At 36.5% G+C, this 18139-nt stretch overlaps 2 protein-coding genes across 2 annotated transcripts; both read right to left on the reverse strand.

Moving 5' to 3' along the window:
• Window positions 1-8608: 8608 nt before the first annotated feature.
• LOC147533170 (uncharacterized) lies at window positions 8609-11265 on the reverse strand. The gene is made up of 6 exons (XM_086651277.1): window positions 10657-11265; window positions 10054-10283; window positions 9714-9972; window positions 9411-9590; window positions 9135-9290; window positions 8609-9032 (listed from the first exon to the last, which is right to left on the reverse strand). The coding sequence occupies exons 1-6, from the start codon at window positions 10693-10695 to the stop codon at window positions 8859-8861; spliced, it is 1038 nt and encodes a 345-aa protein (XP_086507403.1). The 5' UTR covers window positions 10696-11265; the 3' UTR covers window positions 8609-8858.
• Window positions 11266-14534: 3269 nt separating this feature from the next.
• Window positions 14535-17431, reverse strand: HO2 (heme oxygenase 2). Its single transcript, XM_086651276.1, has 4 exons — window positions 16737-17431; window positions 16407-16630; window positions 15122-15229; window positions 14535-14775 (listed from the first exon to the last, which is right to left on the reverse strand). The coding sequence occupies exons 1-4, from the start codon at window positions 17356-17358 to the stop codon at window positions 14683-14685; spliced, it is 1047 nt and encodes a 348-aa protein (XP_086507402.1). The 5' UTR covers window positions 17359-17431; the 3' UTR covers window positions 14535-14682.
• Between the last annotated feature and the right edge of the window lie 708 nt (window positions 17432-18139).

Below are 18139 nucleotides of genomic sequence, written 5' to 3' on the forward strand. Positions count from 1 at the left end.
AATGTAACGTTGTAGAATGGCACATACAGTATAAAAGGTTAATAACATTCAACTTAGAATCTTTCGAACTTTTATTATGTTTGAAATTTAGGAATATATAGGTATTAGTGTTAGTGAAACTCTTCTTTTGTTAAATATTTGAATAATGTATATTTAAAAGAACATTTGATTTATCTTTCACGAGAACTATATTGTTCATATAGTACACACAATAAAACATCTTTTTATTTAGGTACCTTGTTGGAATTTCAACAAAAAAAAAAAGGTATCTTGTTGGATGCTAAATTTGAAATTTAATTTGAGTGGCCGGTAAGGCGGTAAAATGAATTATCTTTTGGAGTCAATCACTATATCATTCACAAAATTGAAAAAAACTAAAAGTAGATTTGAATAATTCTCTAAAGTCGAATGAATCCAATACCAAACCCGATCATTGCTTCCACTCAAACCTCACCTACAATCTTGGTAAAAGTATTGCATTATGTACTAATTAAGTTAAGCAAACAAAGTCAAATTCCAAGAGATAATATATGTATAATATATATACCTTAGCGGCTTAGCCTGAGGAATTTTTGGCTTTACTTTTTCTTCATCTATTCTGGGGCTTTTCAATTTTAATGTCTTAGTAACAAGTTTTAATTAGGGCATTGTGCATTTATGTGAGAGGAAACCATTGCGAGCTTTATAGTTTGTACAATTATCTAATAAAATAAAATATCTTGGTTGGTTCCTCAAGTCTAGGAGCACTCTCTCTTCCACCCATTCAAACAATTTAAAAATGCCAAAGGAATTTCTCAATGTTCCACCCATTATTGATTGGAAAACATAAAGGGTATACATAAATTAGATTATGCATAAGGAATTTTGTAAGAAAAGCTACTATAAAGATGTTATTTTGGTAATAGCATAAATCAATTCCTTATCTTTTTCTCTTTTACGAAGAAGTCAAATTCTTTTGTCGTCTGTAATTATAATATTAACTTCTTTTGTTAAGACAAATTTTAACTGAAAAATTAAGAATTCATATTGTTAAAACCGCGAACTGTCATGTGTCAAAAGACACACACACTAATGAAGTATTATCTTCCAAATGGTCACAGACGTGACTACCATCAATGCTGGTTTATTACCATCATATCATCTCAGCGGTGCATCAATATAGCTCTCCAAACCTATATAAGCATATCGGGTTTGCCCTAAAAAATGGATCGAAGATCGTCTTCTACACTCAAATTTTTGAATTATTTCATTTAACCGTAAAAAACACCTCACTAACTTAGGCGTCGGAGTTTCCTCTTTAATTCTTGCAGAATTTGCCCACCTTATATCTGAAACATAAAAGAGACTTTCTACATCACCAGTAACCATCCTACTACAATTGTAGACACTTGTTTTAAGATGTTAATGGGCATTATCATGTTTCTTAAGTTAAATCTTTGGGCAAAACTTAACTTCTTACCCTCCTTTTACATTAAGTTGTGTGATTGATCTAGGCACTATGTTTTCCCCTGAATGATATCACATTAGTAGACATTGCTGATAAAAAAAAAAAAAAAATAGATTTTCCCATGTAGGAAGCCAAAACCGCATGTAAGAAGAAAAATAATATATTCACGAGACATGAAAATTTTGCGAAGATAAGGAATCATAATTTGTATATTCGTCATGTGTCTCAAATAAGAGCCTTGCTGCCTTGTTTCGTTCTTCCATCCATACAGACACCACTTGAAGAACAACTTATTGGTTCTGACGACTTGCATAAGTAAGCTAACTTTGATTTATTTATTTATTCGTTCTTCATTTATTTATTTATTTTATTTTAGCTATTGAATATGGTTACATATTTGTATAACATTTGCAAGCCATTATAAACTATATGTTATGTGAATCATCCCATTATTACATATTCATAAGACACTTCAATTTTTTTTTTTAAATGCAATAGATGTCTTTAATTATACCTATTTGCATGAGAACATAGATATTGATGTAATTACAAATAATACATAATGCATTTGTACAATACAAAGACTTAAAATGCATGCACTAATTAGAACTAGAAAAGGCAAATCGACTTGATTGTCCAATCAAATGTGGGTCAAGTCCCATAATGTACTGATAGTAGTAGGTAACTCAAGTTTTTGAAGCGGTAAAGGTTAATATCCTACCCTTCAAACGTAAGATCCTATAAATCACTTAAAATGTGCACAAACTGGCTCAAATAATTATCACTCATAAAAAAATGTCTTAATTGTGAAGAGAATGCCCGACACCAGGACTGTGACCGGGAGAAGTGGGTCGAAAATCTTCAGCACGATTTGATGTGACAGGATACGAACTTTCTAAAGTACTACCCAGGTTTGGGTTACGGGTAGCTTGGTTAACCGTTTTAGAGCCTCCAAGGACTCCCGACCCAACCATGCCGACAGTGGCTGCCATGGTGGTAGTAGTAGCCCTAGGGACCTCACCTTGATCTGTCGTCTTAGTAATATGATCTCCATATTCCTGACTAGGTATGGTGTGGTTTTTCTTTAGACCAGCTTTTCTTTTGCTTGACTTTAAATGCCTACCCTCAGTCAAGTGCATTTCAAATGAGAAAACAAGTACAAGAAGAAATAGACAAGTGAAACTGAACATGGTTTTGCCCATGGCACTAAATTAAGAATATTAGATGTAGACAGAGAGAGACAAAGACAGAGAGGGAGAGAAGGATGGAGAAGCTAACTGGGAAGCTGAGATATACAAATGAATTCGGGAGCCCGATTGGGTATTTATAATTCAGAGGTGAATCTCATGTGATGATTTTTAGTTAAGTTTGGAACGTTCAATAAAATTTAACAAGTGGGCATATAAAAAAACAAAAGACATTGGACGGCGCCACTGCGGAATGTCTCCTATGATGTTTCAATTTAACTACAGACGTCTCGGCTTTGAAATTCTCAGCCCTATCTCGGCTTATTTGCTAAGCTTTGGACTCAGTAAATAAGATGTACTATTATTGATTAAATTAAGTTCAAAATAACTATGTGTTTAGGTAATTTCTTTGCAGTTCCATTATCGGTCCTCCTAACATATGACAATGGAAAAAGAACTAGGCTAACAAGCAAGCACCAATATAATGTCCCCCAAATGTTGTGACTGGCAATAGGTTTGCATTTTTAACTTCCCTTTATCATTCTTCTAATTTAGTATTATGTACACTACAATTGAGCAGTAAAATGTGATCTCTTTACTGCGAAGATTAGGGTTCATATCAGGCAGTTATAGTGTTCAATTCATGAATCTTGATAAATCTTTGTATCAATGTCTTATAAAGATGACCCTTATAGTCCATTTCCAAAAAAAAAAAACTTTGTAGTAGTTAGCTACGGGAAGTGTTAAAAAGGTATCTTGTAAGTGGTACAACCGTACAGGTGCCTCCTTCCCTCACAAACTCCCTCTCAAATTTGTTTTGAGGGAGGCGGTTCGTAACAGTTACTGGAGGCTTTTTTAAAACTTCGTGTTAGTATCTTTTTTTTTTTTTGATGAAATATACTAGCATTAACCAACGAGTCTATTACAACAAGCTAAAAGTCCGAACATAAAGAAAGAACGTCTTGCCAACTTTTCTTTTGGCCATGGGTACGACCCCATTTCGCTAAAGCATCAGCATACATATTACAATTGCGAGAGATATGAGAAAATATAGTGCTTGTAAAGCTGTCTTTGATGTCATTTATCTGGTGAATAATACTTTGAGTTTGCCAGTGCAGGTTTCCTCCCTTCCCATTCAGCGCTAGAATTATCGCTTGATTGTCGCTCTCTATGTGCACATATTGAATTTGGAGTTGCAATGCCTGTTTTAGGCTGTATAATATTGCTAAGCTTTCGCATTCCTCCGCATTTTGTCCACGTACTGTGTCTGCTACCGCCCTTATGTAGTTTGCCTCTGCATCACGGATGATGAAGCCAATGCCCGCCGGTTCTTTCATATTTGTAAAAGATGCATCCACATTAACCTTCATATATGGTGTCGATGGAGGTCTCCATGTTTGTGTAATGGTTTTATCCTTACCTTTCCTGCTCATACTGGGCTCGGTTTTGAGGGGTGTCGTAGAGGTGTTCAAGATCCTTTCTATGATCTGTTCAGGGTTTTGTTTATTCGTAGTGAAGCAGTTCTCGCATCTGGCTTTCCACAGGAACCATAAAATTTTAGCATTGAGATTGATATTATTCTCATCTAGTAGTTTCCATTGTTGAATCCATTGAATGGTCGTAGTGATCATGTCCGTCCTAATATTAAAATGGAACCATATTGCTTTTGCGAAAGAGCAATGTAATAAAGCATGATCAATAGTCTCCTCCTCATTGCAGTTAACACATGAGTAGTTATTCCCGATGAATTTACCTATCTTAGATCTGACTGGTAGACTATTGGTGCAGCATTTCCAAAGAAATAATTTAATCCGAGGGATAGTATTCATGTTCCAAATAAAGAACCAGTCCATCTGAACCTCATTATTATAAATAGTTTGATTTCTCAGAAAATTGTACATGGATTTAAGAGAGAAATTACCTGATTTGGTCAGTGTCCATATAGCATTATCCTCTTTGTTAGGATTAAGGTTGATGCTAAGGATCGAGCTGCATATGTCATTATCAAAGCACATTTGAATTAAATTAATGTTCCAGTTACCATTCGTGATTAGTTGTGAAACCATTTCAATCGTGCATCCTCTTTCATTAGTGATAGGAGGTGGATGATTAGGGATCCAGTAGTCAGTCCAAATATGTATATGTTCACCTGTGTTAATATTCCAAAAAATAAGATTGTCAAGATTATGATGATATTTGGAAATCGATTTCCAATTCCAAGAATGATGATTCTTAGGCTGGGTAGGTTTAGTCGAGTTATGAAAGTACTTACCTTTGAGAACTTGAACCCAAATAGCTTTCGGATTATTTATAATGCGCCAATTAAGCTTATGCAGAAAGGCTTGATTATCTAGTTTAGGCAGACGTAGACCTAGACCACCCTGAATACGAGGTTTGCAAATGGAGTTCCAGTTAATGGTGTGAAAGGTTTTGGATTTTCCCCACCAAAAAGTCCCCCTTCGTGTTAGTATCTACCTCTTAGACTTTTGAAGCTTTAGCAATTTGCATTTTTAAAAAACTAGGAAGTACAAAGTAAAGTTTATCTTGGTGCACTAACCATGTGTTGCTGTGAAACCCTAGAAAGAGATCCTTTTTGGTCTTCAATGAGATGATTTACTTTAGTGCACATGTACTTCTATAATTAATTAACAACAATGTGGTTGGACCATATTATAGTAAACCTAAATCATGGGAGCCCTACAGTTTATTTATTAGCACTATTCTTTTTCTGTTTGTAGTAAAGTAGGATTTCTACAAGAGCAAGAGAGAGAGAATTAGTGGAGAAGAAGATCTTGGGAAATCATTGACAGACATTTTCAACCATTAACTTGATCATATGATAGGATTACCTTTTAATTAATTAAAATTAGTAGACCGAAAAAAATAATTGCGCACGGGATGAAGTAGAATGGTGGCCACGTGAGTAGAAATGTTGTCACCATGGCAATCGTATGTCACCACAATTTAGATGTCGACTTCTACTTTAACACATGTTCTATTGAGCTCTACTTTTTAACTGTAAGACGATGTGTCTCTTATTTTGCTTTTATTAGATTTTAAAAAGAATCGATATGATTTTCTAAACACAATACAAACTTTTTTTGTTGTTGTTGACGAACACAGTACAAACTTGAGACTACCTCTGTTTCAAAAGTATTATATTCCTTTTATTAATGTTTGTGGTCATTTTCGGACGTACACCTGAGATTTAAAATATTCGATGTTGAATATTGTGGTAAGTACTCTGAGGTTGAGATTTTAAGTGGCTTTTATTGGACTGAAAGGACATGGATATAGAGACTATACACATACAAACTAACAAAAGTGAAATTATTAAGGCATAAAATGTCTTAGGGGAGTAGTGGATTGAGACATTTGTAGACATTTGAGGATCTGAGGCATTCAAATCCAGACATTTGAGAATCCTGAAATGTTTGAGGCATTCAAATCCGGACATTTGAAAATCTCGAAATGTCTGACGCATTCAAATCCGGACATTTGAAAATCCTGAAATGCCTGAGGCATTCAAATCTAGACACTTACAAATGCCCGAATGTCTGTAGCATTCAATTATAGACAAAATATCTGCGGATTCTGGTAAATTTCATAGTTTGATGGATTTTGTGAATGATTTGGGACAAATTTGGAGCGCAAAATGTCTTTAAAAAAAACGAGAGACATTTGGAGTCCATCATGTGATTAAACAACAATAATAATATTAAAATAATAGTAAATGACTACCAAATGTCCATCAATATCCACAAATATTTATAGATGTCTACGAAGGTCAGAAAATATTTTTAGTCTTCAGTGCCTTAAGTACTTTTTTAATTTGCAACACCTTGCGAGCACTTTGCAGCACTTTGCAATGATTTTGCAACACTTTGCGATAAATCTGCGACAACTTTGCAATACCTTAGACCTCGTCTTAGCTTGTGTTACTACTGCCCAATTCAATATCCAAATTAACGGGGGTCTTTATGGGGCTTTTAAAGCCACCAGAGGTCTTAGGGCAAGTCCAATGTGGGGCTCGGGCTCCCAATTTTGGGAGCCCTTAATTTTTAGGAGCCCCGGGGCTTTTTTCAATTCCAACGTCGGGCTCCTAACAGGGGCTCCTGCGGACTTTTAATTTCAATTTTCAACTATAAATTATTAATTTTAAATATAAAATTGAAATTCAATATTATGTTAGAGAGAGAAGGAATTTTGAAAATATAAAAAAAAATTTTAAAAAGAAAAAATTAGAGAAATGATTGGAAAAACAAATTTAAAACAATTTCTATTTTTTGAAAAAAAATTAGTTTAAAAAAAAAATTAAAAAAATTAAAAAGAAGTGGGGTGGATCCCCTAAAAAGGGGATCCACCCCAAATATGGCCCACCGGGAGCCCAGCCCCGGGGCTCCCGGGTTGGAGCATGTGGGCTGGGGCTCCCAAATTTTGAATTTGGGAGCCCCAGCCCCCCCCCACATTGGAGTTGCTCTTAGGCGAGGGTGTCCAACATTATGAGAGTCAGAGTATCTTTATAGGGTACAAATTAAATGAAAACAACCCTCGTATCACTCACTTGCTTTTTGCAGATGATCTCATTCTTTTTGTCGAGGCTAATCAGGCTAACTTAACGACTACACTACAACTAATGGATGGGTATATTAGTTTCTCGGGTCAAACAATCAACTTCGAAAAATCCTCTATCTTCTTTTTCTCAGGGGTACCTCAAGATATCCAACTCCATTACACTTCTCAGCTGCAGGCACATGATCTATCATGTCAGAATAAGCTAAGTATTTAGGTTCCTTACTATTGAAACCTGTAAATAGAATTGAAACCTACAACTGGTTAAAAGAGAAGTTCAAAAATCTCTAGATGGATGGAAACAAAGTCTAGTGTCTCAAGCAGGCAGAACAGTTCTTATCAAGTTAGTAATTGGGCTCTTACTGTACTTATCCATTCATCTATCAGATGGTTCCCAAAACCACAATCAAACAACTAGAAAGGGAGGAAAGGAGTTTCTGGTGAGACATAACACAGAAGATAACAAGATGCATTTCATAAGATGAGATATCTTAAGAAGTGCAAAGAAACAAAGTGGCTTAGGTATTCGATCTCTCTCGGAAGCCAATGAATCACTAATTGCCAAGATGGCATGAAGAATCCTCACCAAACAAAATGCAATATGGGCTAAAAACCACACAGTTTGGCTTACAGGCAAGGGTAAGGAAGTCTTGATCACTGGGGAACTTTGACTACCAAAGATGAGCAGCCACAACCCCAACCTTATTAGAGATCTCCTCCCAGCATCAAATGGGTCTCAGATCTATTTGACCAGGATACTACCAATTGGAATCAAGACACACTCAGAACATACTTTGATTAGGACACAATCAACAATCCAAGCGGATGTGGCCGAGATGCGTGGAATCATCAACAACAGAAACGTGACACTCTCGCACTGTTTTCCAGCAGATGTGGTCGAGATGCGTGGAATCATCAACGACAGAAACGTGGCACTCTCGCATTGTTCCAGGGAAGCCAATAAAGCCCCTCGTGATTTAGCAGTTGCGGCTTTAGCCCCTCCGAGTTAAAGGATTTGGCGTTTTAGTCTAGTCTTGCTTCCTCTTTAGTCCCTCCGTTTAGCTGAGTTTGGACATTATCTGTTGTTATTTCAATTTGGTCCTCAGAACAACTTGTTGTAACGGACTTAGTGTTTGATTTATGAATCGCCCGTTCAAAAGTAAACCTATGTATATGTAATTAAGGTTCTTTTTTAGTGTAATTGTGGTATTATGAATAAATATCATTTTCTGATGTTATTTGTATTTACGATTGCTATTACTAAAATGTGTCTCCACAAGCAAAAATTTCTAGGTGAGACAGTTTGTGCCAGCAAACCATTCTAGCATCCCATCTAAATATTTTACTTCAATATAAATTGGAAAAATATCAAAAGAACAAAATCTTTCGAGGCACACTTATATTGCGAACTTTTCTCCTTAATAACTCGTAGTGTAAATTACGAAGACATCTATAAGTGATGGAAAAACTTCGAGAATCTATAATTGGCGAGCGAGACGGAGAAAAAAATGGAATCACACACCTCTGCCAGAGCCAAAATTTGCTAGAAGTTGGTTCTTGTTGTTACCTAGTATTATGTTAGAGAAAGTGGAAACATCGATTAGTACATGTTATTCTACATCAACCTGAAGAGTCGAGAGGGTCGGTCTTGACTACATTTCATAGTCAGAATGGATGAAACTCTCATATCGTGTTCCTTTAATGATATTTCGGACATCATCCCAATTAGCTAATTGCTCTTCTAGTGAACCTTTGTGGATTTTCACTTGACGGCTTTTCAAATCCCTTTGGGGTATTTGAAGAAAATCTAGCACATCCATGACTTTCTGCAGAAACACATTATTACCTTAAGAGAGAAATCGAATGGAGAACAATGACCGTATTGGATATGAAGAACCAACAAGGTATGAAGAAAATGGAGATCTTACCATGTTGTTTTTCACAAGATCCTCGTAGTAAACGATAATGTGACGGGTGCTATTGAAGTATTTTATAGCTTCGGCTGTTGTGTCTTCTACTTGCTTCAAATTTGGAATCAATAATGTGGCATCGATAGTAGGTTTGTAGTTTGCCAGTATCTTAGCCTGCCAAAACGTTTCCAAACCGATTTCAGGGCGAATATATAGAATAGATGGCTTATGGACACACACACACACACACACACACACACACACACACACACACATATATATATAGAGGGAGACCTCATCGGGTGAATGAACATGAGACTTGTGCGTCCCATTGAGTAACTTAGCGTCTCGATCATAAGTATTTGCAAGCACTGAGATCATCCGTCTAAGCAAGTTTCTACGGAACAAAAATATAGCAGAAACTCCTCTTTCATTGAAGTACTCCACAATTTCTTTGTGATTTGCCATCAAACCCTGAAATAGAATTTATGTCAAATTCATGAGAGCGAAAATTATAAAAACCAACTTCAACTTAACAAAAAGTTCCTGCTCGTTTCTGTATTATTTGTTCTCACATCATTTCGAAGAGAACGGTACCTGATTAAGCATCCACTTTAAACCGACAGCAGCCGAGCACTCATTCTTTGAAGCACTAGTAAACCAGTCAAGGTTATAAACCCTATCTAATGTCTTGACAATTGATGAAATATTACTTCTCCTTTCTTTATTTGAAAATATCTCCCCATTAGAGCTCACATTGATATGGCTATTTAGCAATGTTTCAAACCATCCACTTCCTGATCTTTGCATTGATAATATTGCGAAGTATCGAACAGGATTGCATGCACATTCAGCTCTAAAATGCAAAAAACACTATTCAAGACTAAATCAAATGAAAACCCAGAATTCAAAACTAAGGTGGGAATGGGAGTTATACCTGTTAAATGTTTTCGGTTGTGGGTAATGCACAGGGGGAACCTCTCGGCCGGAAGCATGACAAGAATGTTTAACAAACTCTAGGTTTAAGATTTTCGCATTTATGGGGGTTGTAGTTTGTTTGAGACAGATTGAGCAAATATAAACCCCACAGACCATGACAAACGATAAGACAACCATTCGAAGTACTAATGGAGATCTCTTAGGAGCTTTTAGGGTAAAGCTACCATCCTGCAATTTTCAAGTTCATTCAAATATGCTTCAATGGGGTTAGTTAATTGGTTATAAAATGGGCATGAAGAGAAAAACACTTTAGCTCAAGCCTGAAACTATAAACCCCAAATTGACTACAGCTACATGAATTACAAACAAATGCTTCAATCTGTTACCCTTTTTTAAACCTTTCCATCTAAGAACTAGAAATTTTCAGAACAAAAATCCTAGAAATAACAAGAATGGTTTATTCAAGAACACATTTCCTTAAAGAATATTACAAACTTCCATTCAAACAAGAACAAGAATCATGTAAATGGAGAAACAAGATGAAACCCATAAACCACAAATTCATCATGCATGTAAAGTATAGAGAGAGAGAGAGAGAGACCTTGTTGAGAAGAAAGATATCATCAGCCACTTTTTCCATTAGATTAGAAAACTAAGACAAGGGTGTTTGAAGCTCAAAAATCCTCTTCACAATCTATCCTTTTCTGCTTCTTGGAGTTTCAGAAGAAAGGATAAAGGGGGGGGAAGGAAAGATTTTGATGTATGGGTTTTTCCTCGTGAAGGAAAAAAGACATAATTGAATACTCTTTGTTTCTCTCTCTCTCTCTCTCTATGAATTCTTTGAAGATGAAAAAGTAATGTATTTTAATGGATCAAAACAGATAGAAAATTGTTTAAAGAAAGACTTTAAACGGCTGATAGAGGAAAGAGAGAGAAAGAAACAGAAAAGATGAAAAAGAAGAATCAAATTCAGAACAGAAATGGGATTAGGTAAGCATTTAATCCTACTAATTATGTTGATTAATACTTCCAGAATCTGATAATGATTCATTTAATGATCTTATTATTAATTATACTCCTGATTAATTGTAGTTGTGATTGGAGGATGAGCGGGGGTTTTCCAATTTCTTTGTCTGGCTACTGACTTTGAATGGTCTACTTGAGGTGGTGTTTGTATGTTTTTGTTTTTTTGTAGGTTTTGAATCTAATTTGGTTATTCAAAAAAAAAAAAAAAAAAAAAAAAAAATCTAATTTGGTTGAATCCGTTTGGTTGTGACTTGTGAATGTAAGACTTAAATGGACTCGTTCAAAATCTAAACTAATTGAGTCGATTTTAAGAAACTTATTATTTGATACGAGGGTCCAACTCGTAAATCACACACAAAATAAGTTTGAACAAAGATTTCGTCTGGATTAATCTGAAATGTCTGTTGCACCCCCAAACTAAACAAATTGTACGTAGAAGATTCAGATCTAGATGAGTAGATCATGCGTCAGCGGTCAGCCTACGACTATCCATATAAATAAACAGCCACTAAGAGCATCTTCAATGCAAAACTTAAAAAAACTCTACTTGACTTATGTGTTGAGTCTCAATTGAGATTTTCTTTCTTATGTGGCTAATTTGAATGTCACTAATTCAAGTCCTTCTCCAATGCAACACTCTAAAAACTCTAATAGATACACATGTCACACATACATTTAATAGGAAAAAATGGTTGAGAAAGAAAGACTTTCTATTGGTTCAAAAATTAAATTTGATGACTAGGACACTAAAGACTCTCAAAAGAGATCTCAAAAATAGAGTTTCTAGTTGAGACAGCTTAAAACTAGAGCATCTCCAATGCAAAACTCAACTAAGATCTCAAAGATGATGTGTCGAGAGTGGAATAGATATATCTCAAGAGGACACTCTATTTTCAGAGTGTCCTCTTGAGATATCTCTAATTGTCCAACTCATCAATATTTAAATTTCGACCAATAGAAATCAAGTCTTCGTATATTTCCAAAATAACTAATTACCTTTCTACAAAAATAACCATGACACGTAAGTAAAATAAAAGAGTTTAGAATGTTGCATTGGAGACATACAAGAATTGAGGATCTCTATTTTCGACACCTATGAGTGAGAATCTCAATTGGAACTCGACAAATAGGACGAATAGAGATTTTTTTGAGTTTTGCATTGGAGATGCTCTTAATGCTTCCACATCATCTTAAGATCTCAATTGAGTTTTGCATTGGAGAGAGTTTTTCTCAAAAAAAAATTTTAAAGTCCTAGGTGGCACTTAAGATTATAAGATTGAGTCTTGCATTGGAGATGCTCTAAGCGAGACTAGCCGAGAGTACTTTGGGCAAATGACAAGTGTTTAAACAATTCGAAGCTAACTAGATCCAATTCCAGATTTTAATTAGCTCTTAGTTAGGTTTTAGAGTTTTTTTTTAATTGATAAGCGTGTGCCTCGAACCCTTGACCTCTAAGTTGGAAGACTTACCTCTTACCACTTGAGCCAAGGGTCGTTGGCAGTTAGGTTTTAGAGTTGTTTATACCGTTCATGCCTATGGCCCACTTGAATAGTTTATCTGGCTAATTTAATGTCTACCTAGATTGCACATTGAATAAAATGTGTGGGTTGAGTCGCATGTGGCCAAAACAATGCACAATCAATAAGTAAAAAAAAGACCAAAAGTCCATCAGGCCGACCCCAGTTAAGTCAAAATGGAGGTTGAATTGGAAAGAGGTCTTCCATTCAAAGCCAGTATTAGGAGGTCGATACGATCATCTTAGACGCCTAAACTCTGTCATGACTCAAATACAACCAAGTTATCCCTGAGTTTTAAGAGGAGAAAAAGAAGTCTGCGTAAGTTGGGCCGATAACTCAACCCGAAACATGGGGGCAGAAGCGTGTCCAATGCTTTACCAACTTAATCCTGAAATCCTATAAAAAATCTCAGTCGGTAAGGATCTTAAGTATTTATCAAATTTGGGTTTCAAGAGTCCCTCAAGGACGAAACTTCTCCTAAGGATCTACAAGATAACATGGTATCCATGAACAAACTAACTTCTAAATATCTTCACACCGCGAAATAGAAGTTCTAATACAACACGGTAGATCTCAACCGCCTCATCAAACCGCCTATCACGGTCAAAGAAACCTATAAAAGGTAATGAAATCGCCTTGAAGAAAGCACGCCGCTCACACCACGATCAGAAGCTAAGTCTCAAGCTCGATGATCAACTAAAGGTCCACTTCCTAAACTCAAGATCACTCAATACTCAATTACTTAACTAAAAGATAAATTTGACTGTCTTGAGCATCGAAGAGGTTTCCGATTTCCTTTCAGGTTTCGCCCGCAGATCGAGGAGAGCAAAGCGGGTTCAACGTGACAACCTCAACCCCTCCGACTGATTCCACAGTTATAGATGATCTTGAGATCAATAATCGCATGATTATTTATTTATTTTTAGGTAAAATTTAAAAATCTAGGTTGAGTCGGGCTTAATCAAGATTGGTCTAGATTTGAGCTCCAGGAATAACAAGAAATTGAATCAAGGTGGTAATCTCAACACTCTTTATCTCTAAAAGTTTCAATCCAAGTAATTTTAGGTTAACAACGAACTCTTCTTAAGAAAAGAATGTGAAAGAATGAAGAGAAAAAAGTGAGAGAGAAACAGGGCTACTGATGATGAAGAAGAAATATGAAAAGCTAAAGATATCTGGCTGAAAAGTTTCATAACCAAGGTCAAATGAGCAAAGTTCCCAAATGTTAACCCCTTACCAATCATCCTAGAATTCAAAAAAAAAAATTTTAGCAATATTGTATAATTGTTTTAACTACCAACTCCTATAGGGTTCTAAGAAAAAAAAATACACTTGCAACTGTCAAGAAACAATTGCTTTAATGGGATACAGAAAGTTGCAGCTTGCATTATCTCTAGTTTCTTTGATCTTATTAATGGAAGAAAAAAGTACACCAGGAGCTGCCCTTATTGAGTTACAATCTTATTAATGGGATACAGATTGTAATAAACCGTCTGTCTAGTCAGTACAATCAGCGAGAGAAGATGAATATATGGATTTCCTAACTATGGTACAATATAAAGCAGCGAGGGTCTACAGACGCTCCAAAAATTTGCAAGCCCACCCTCTCTATTAGTGCCCCTCGGTCAGGGCAGTCCGAGGGCATTCGGACAGGGCCAAACCTGTGCTGGGTTTGAACAGTCCGGACTCGAACCAGTCCGAGTAACCTCGGATTGACCAGTCAGTGGGCCTTCGACCGATCAGTCCAAGGCTCACGGAGAGTGCTACGAGAGGGGGCGGGCCTATGGCAAAGTTTTGGTGCACTTATAGACCCTCCCAAAAAAGCCCAGGAAACTCTATAGGGAGCTTATAGTTTATTTGTTAAAGAGTACTAGAGTCTTAGACATAGAATGGAATACCTGGTATTCATGTTAAGATACACAGACTATCTGCACCATTAGGAGAAAAAATTATCTTCGATTTCCGATATCAGATGTTCGACTCTAAACAAAGTATAATTAAACAAACACAACATAAGATCAAAGATCAACCAGAATCTAGCCGCAGAAAAGAAGCTTAGCCATGTGAAATGAAATATTGTTGATCTATAAGATGATCAAGCGAACAATCTGACCTAAGAACTTGAAAGACTTCGTTGTTTCTCTTAAGCATTTGTTTTTCTCATCTCGTGTCCAGTGCTGCAAAAACAGTTTAATTATCAATATTTAGATTTGGAGCACGAAATTAGATGAATCAAGTCAACTAAAAACCACCTAGTAGTTATATAAGGTATTACTCTTAGAGTCTTAGGTGGTGTTTTATTCAGTGTCTACATCTAACTGTCTGAGTACGACTTGTCCTAATCTAAGTCTTTTGAGCCTGACAAAACGGACTTAAAATATAACTGAGTCAGACGCACGAGTCAGACAAAAAAACAAACATTCTGAAATCTCACTTGAGTTCATTCAAAAATTGCGACAGATTTCAGATTTGAATTAGAAATAATAAGCGACATCATGGATTTATATTTCACGGTTAACTTACCTCTCCAAGCTTGTTGAGATTTTCTCTCACATCTTTTAACAAATCTTGCTCATCTCCCTCCCATCTGTAGAACTCTAGGTCCTTTCCTTCCAAGAGCTTCTCAGACACCTACATACAAGTATACAACTCATGAGAGGTGAACTGTAGGCCGTGGGAAATCCCTACTGAGTCATACAAGTATCCAAGTAAACGCATAAATTTTATTCACTCAATGAAAATGCATATACTTTAGATGGTTTTCATAAGAAGAAAAGACTACAAGATTACAACTTGAGCAATACCACAAAGAAAAACTTGCACGAAGTCCTATAGATGGAGGTCCTATACACCCAAGCTTTCTGTTCTATGACTTAAACATCATTTGGTGAGAGTATTACCGAATCATTAATCTTTTGTGGTAAGTGGATTTCGTAAAATGAAAGATTATCTAATCTACTTACATAGTTTGTTGTCGCAAGGAATAAATCCTTCACACAATTTCGTTTTGGTGACTGTTCTTCTTGGGCTATTATCAAATAGTTTCCCGTTTTTACCTTCCTCTGAATTTAAAATCTCCTCACTCCTCTATAGCAACTTTGTATTGCACCGACATCATTATCGTGCACGTGAATTATCGAACATCATCACCCATATTTTCTAAATTTCACTCTTCAAAATTTTGATAGGGTTTGACTAATGCCCGATGGACAACAGGTTCGTGGGCATCGGAGGGACTCAAAATATAGCTATTTGTAAATAGCACCCTAAGAGTTTGATCATTGTGACGCCTATGACGAAAGCTCAAAGGCACGAGATACATGTGAAACTATTAGCTTATCATCAACAAAACACTTAAAAACTTACAGGGAAAAATTAGAAACTAGAAAGCACTTCTCTCCACTCACAATCTCAGTTGAAAATGGTTAAATCTAATGGTTAAGTAAAGGGGACTCCCAAGATTCAATTAGACCTGGTTGTGTTGATCGAGAAACGGCCCTCCGTGGCCCAATTATATGGTGCGTTGGCACAGGCAAGGCATGCCCAAGTGTTAGACAGGGCGTGGTGGGGCTACGACTTTGGCTCCCCAGGCCCGTAAATGGACCTGAGACACGGCACCTGTGGGATTTTGGCTCCCCATCCCGTATATGAACCAGGGACACGGCGCACACAGGAAGGACAAGTGCATGCCTAACCCGCCACGGATCACACTCAGCAAGCTCAGCGGCTTGGCCACAACTAGTTTCAATGCACAATTTAAGAACAAAAAATCATGAAATGTAGTAGAAATGGTGAGAAGAGATTGTACCTGTTTGGCAATGACTTGACCTCCTGATATATGAGCAAAGTATATATTATAGAAATGGCAAAGAAACACAGGTGCACTCTTTTCAGCAAGTTCTACTAAATATTTAGCATATGAAACACCAGGAACAGTAGCTTCTGGAATCACCACATTTTGTTGTCTAAACCAATCAATATCCTTTTCAAGACTATTTGATCTTTCCAACCCAGTTTTCCTGAAGTAAGTATCTGTTTTCAAATCACCAATAAATAAAACAATTTAATGCTTTAAATTTTGAAGTTTTTACAAACAATTCAAATTAGAGTAAGAAAAATGAAGAATTGAAGTACTAACAAGCAACATCATCAGATTCATCCACAACCCGTTCTAGGGTTTCAAAAACAAGCTTGCTATTGACCAAGTATTTTACAAAACCTTCAATACTAGGTTGCCATGTTTCTCTTTCACCTTCTTCTTCTGCTTCTTCTTCTTCATTTGATGAATCATCTTGTGGGTTATTTTCATCAACATTTTTGGTAATGGTGGTGTTGTTATTACGGAGTTTCATGGCGACAAATCGCATTTCTTCAGTGATACCCTGGTTTTCGCCAGGGTAAAGTTTTCTATATCTCGTTCTCTTCTTTACTAATGGAACTGTACTTGTTGTTGTGGGAGTGGTTGTTAATGGCGGAGTAAGGGTAGTTGATGAAATTGAGAAAGTATCAGTTGAATCATTAGAACAACAGTTGATGAAGAAGCTATTTTTGTTCTTCTTTGTGGGTATGAAAAGGGGATTTCTTAATAAACGAACTGATGAGATGTGATGAATATGGGAGTCAGTTCGTGGCAGTATTACTCCTATTCTGGTAAATCCATGATCGGTGGTGGTGGTGGTGGTGGTGGTGGTGGTGGTGGTGTGATGAAATGGAAGCAGAGACTTCTCTAATGCTCCAGCAGAATATGATAAAACCACCATTTCCTTCTCTGTATCTGTACTGGTTAAAATCCCATTATTTTTATCTGTTATCTTTTGGGACCTATATATACTAGTGGGTGCTACGGCTATGAGGACAGTAGTTTTTAAGAGAGGGAGATTTTACTAGTAATGCCCGGAGTTGTTAAAGGCAATCCCACGAAAGGTTAGAGGCAATGTGGTGAGTTGAGGGCAATGCCTCAGTTAAGTTTGGTCTAATGGTATAATTGACGCCGTTAGGTCAATAGACCGGCAAAGGTCCGACCAGAGTTCAACTTCTGACCGGCGAAATTAAATCCAAAAAATCTTCAACTCTTTCTTCTCCTTCTCTTCTCATCTCTCTCTCTAAGTCCTTGGTCGAAAAACTCTAGTGGAAGGGTTTCTTGGTCGGAAATCTTTTATTCACGAGGGTTTCTGATTCTCCTTCGCCGGGGTTGCTGCCGGCGAAGGGGAACTTAGAGAAAGAGAGATGAGAAGAGAAGGAGAAGAAAAAGAAAAAAATGTTCATGTCGCTGAACGGAGATTGCTGGTCGGCTCTTTTCGCCCGAGGAAGAGGAGAAGATAGGTGGGTGAGGAACACCTTCAAATTTGGGCATTGATTCTAACCAAGTAAGGTCAACTTATTTTGACCTAGTCTTGTGTGAAAAATACATTGCCTTTAAAATGTTTGGGCATTTTCTATAAAACTTAATTTTAATAGATGCAGTGAAATTACCTAAATTTTATGGGGAGGATTTATCGTTTTGAAAAGAGAAGGGCAACGAATAATCAAAGCATTAACTTG

Source organism: Eschscholzia californica, unplaced genomic scaffold (assembly GCF_041429995.1).
Source record: "Eschscholzia californica isolate CP2 unplaced genomic scaffold, dmEscCali1.0.p SCAF_6, whole genome shotgun sequence".
Taxonomy (NCBI): Eukaryota; Viridiplantae; Streptophyta; class Magnoliopsida; order Ranunculales; family Papaveraceae; genus Eschscholzia; species Eschscholzia californica.

Bases quoted from the DNA above. Each gene is read 5' to 3' on its own strand.
- HO2 (XM_086651276.1), bottom strand. From the start codon at position 17,358: ATGGTGGTTTTATCATATTCTGCTGGAGCATTAGAGAAGTCTCTGCTT. The intron at 16,631-16,736 runs GTTAGTACTTCA...ATTTGAAAACAG, and splicing joins TGAATCTGATGATGTTGCTT to ATACTTACTTCAGGAAAACT. The intron at 14,776-15,121 runs GTAAGTTAACCG...CTGTTTTTGCAG, and splicing joins ATCTCAACAAGCTTGGAGAG to CACTGGACACGAGATGAGAA.
- LOC147533170 (XM_086651277.1), bottom strand. From the start codon at position 10,695: ATGGAAAAAGTGGCTGATGATATCTTTCTTCTCAACAAG. The intron at 10,284-10,656 runs GTCTCTCTCTCT...TGAAAATTGCAG, and splicing joins ATATCTTTCTTCTCAACAAG to GATGGTAGCTTTACCCTAAA. The intron at 9,033-9,134 runs GTAAGATCTCCA...GTGTTTCTGCAG, and splicing joins ATCTTGTGAAAAACAACATG to AAAGTCATGGATGTGCTAGA.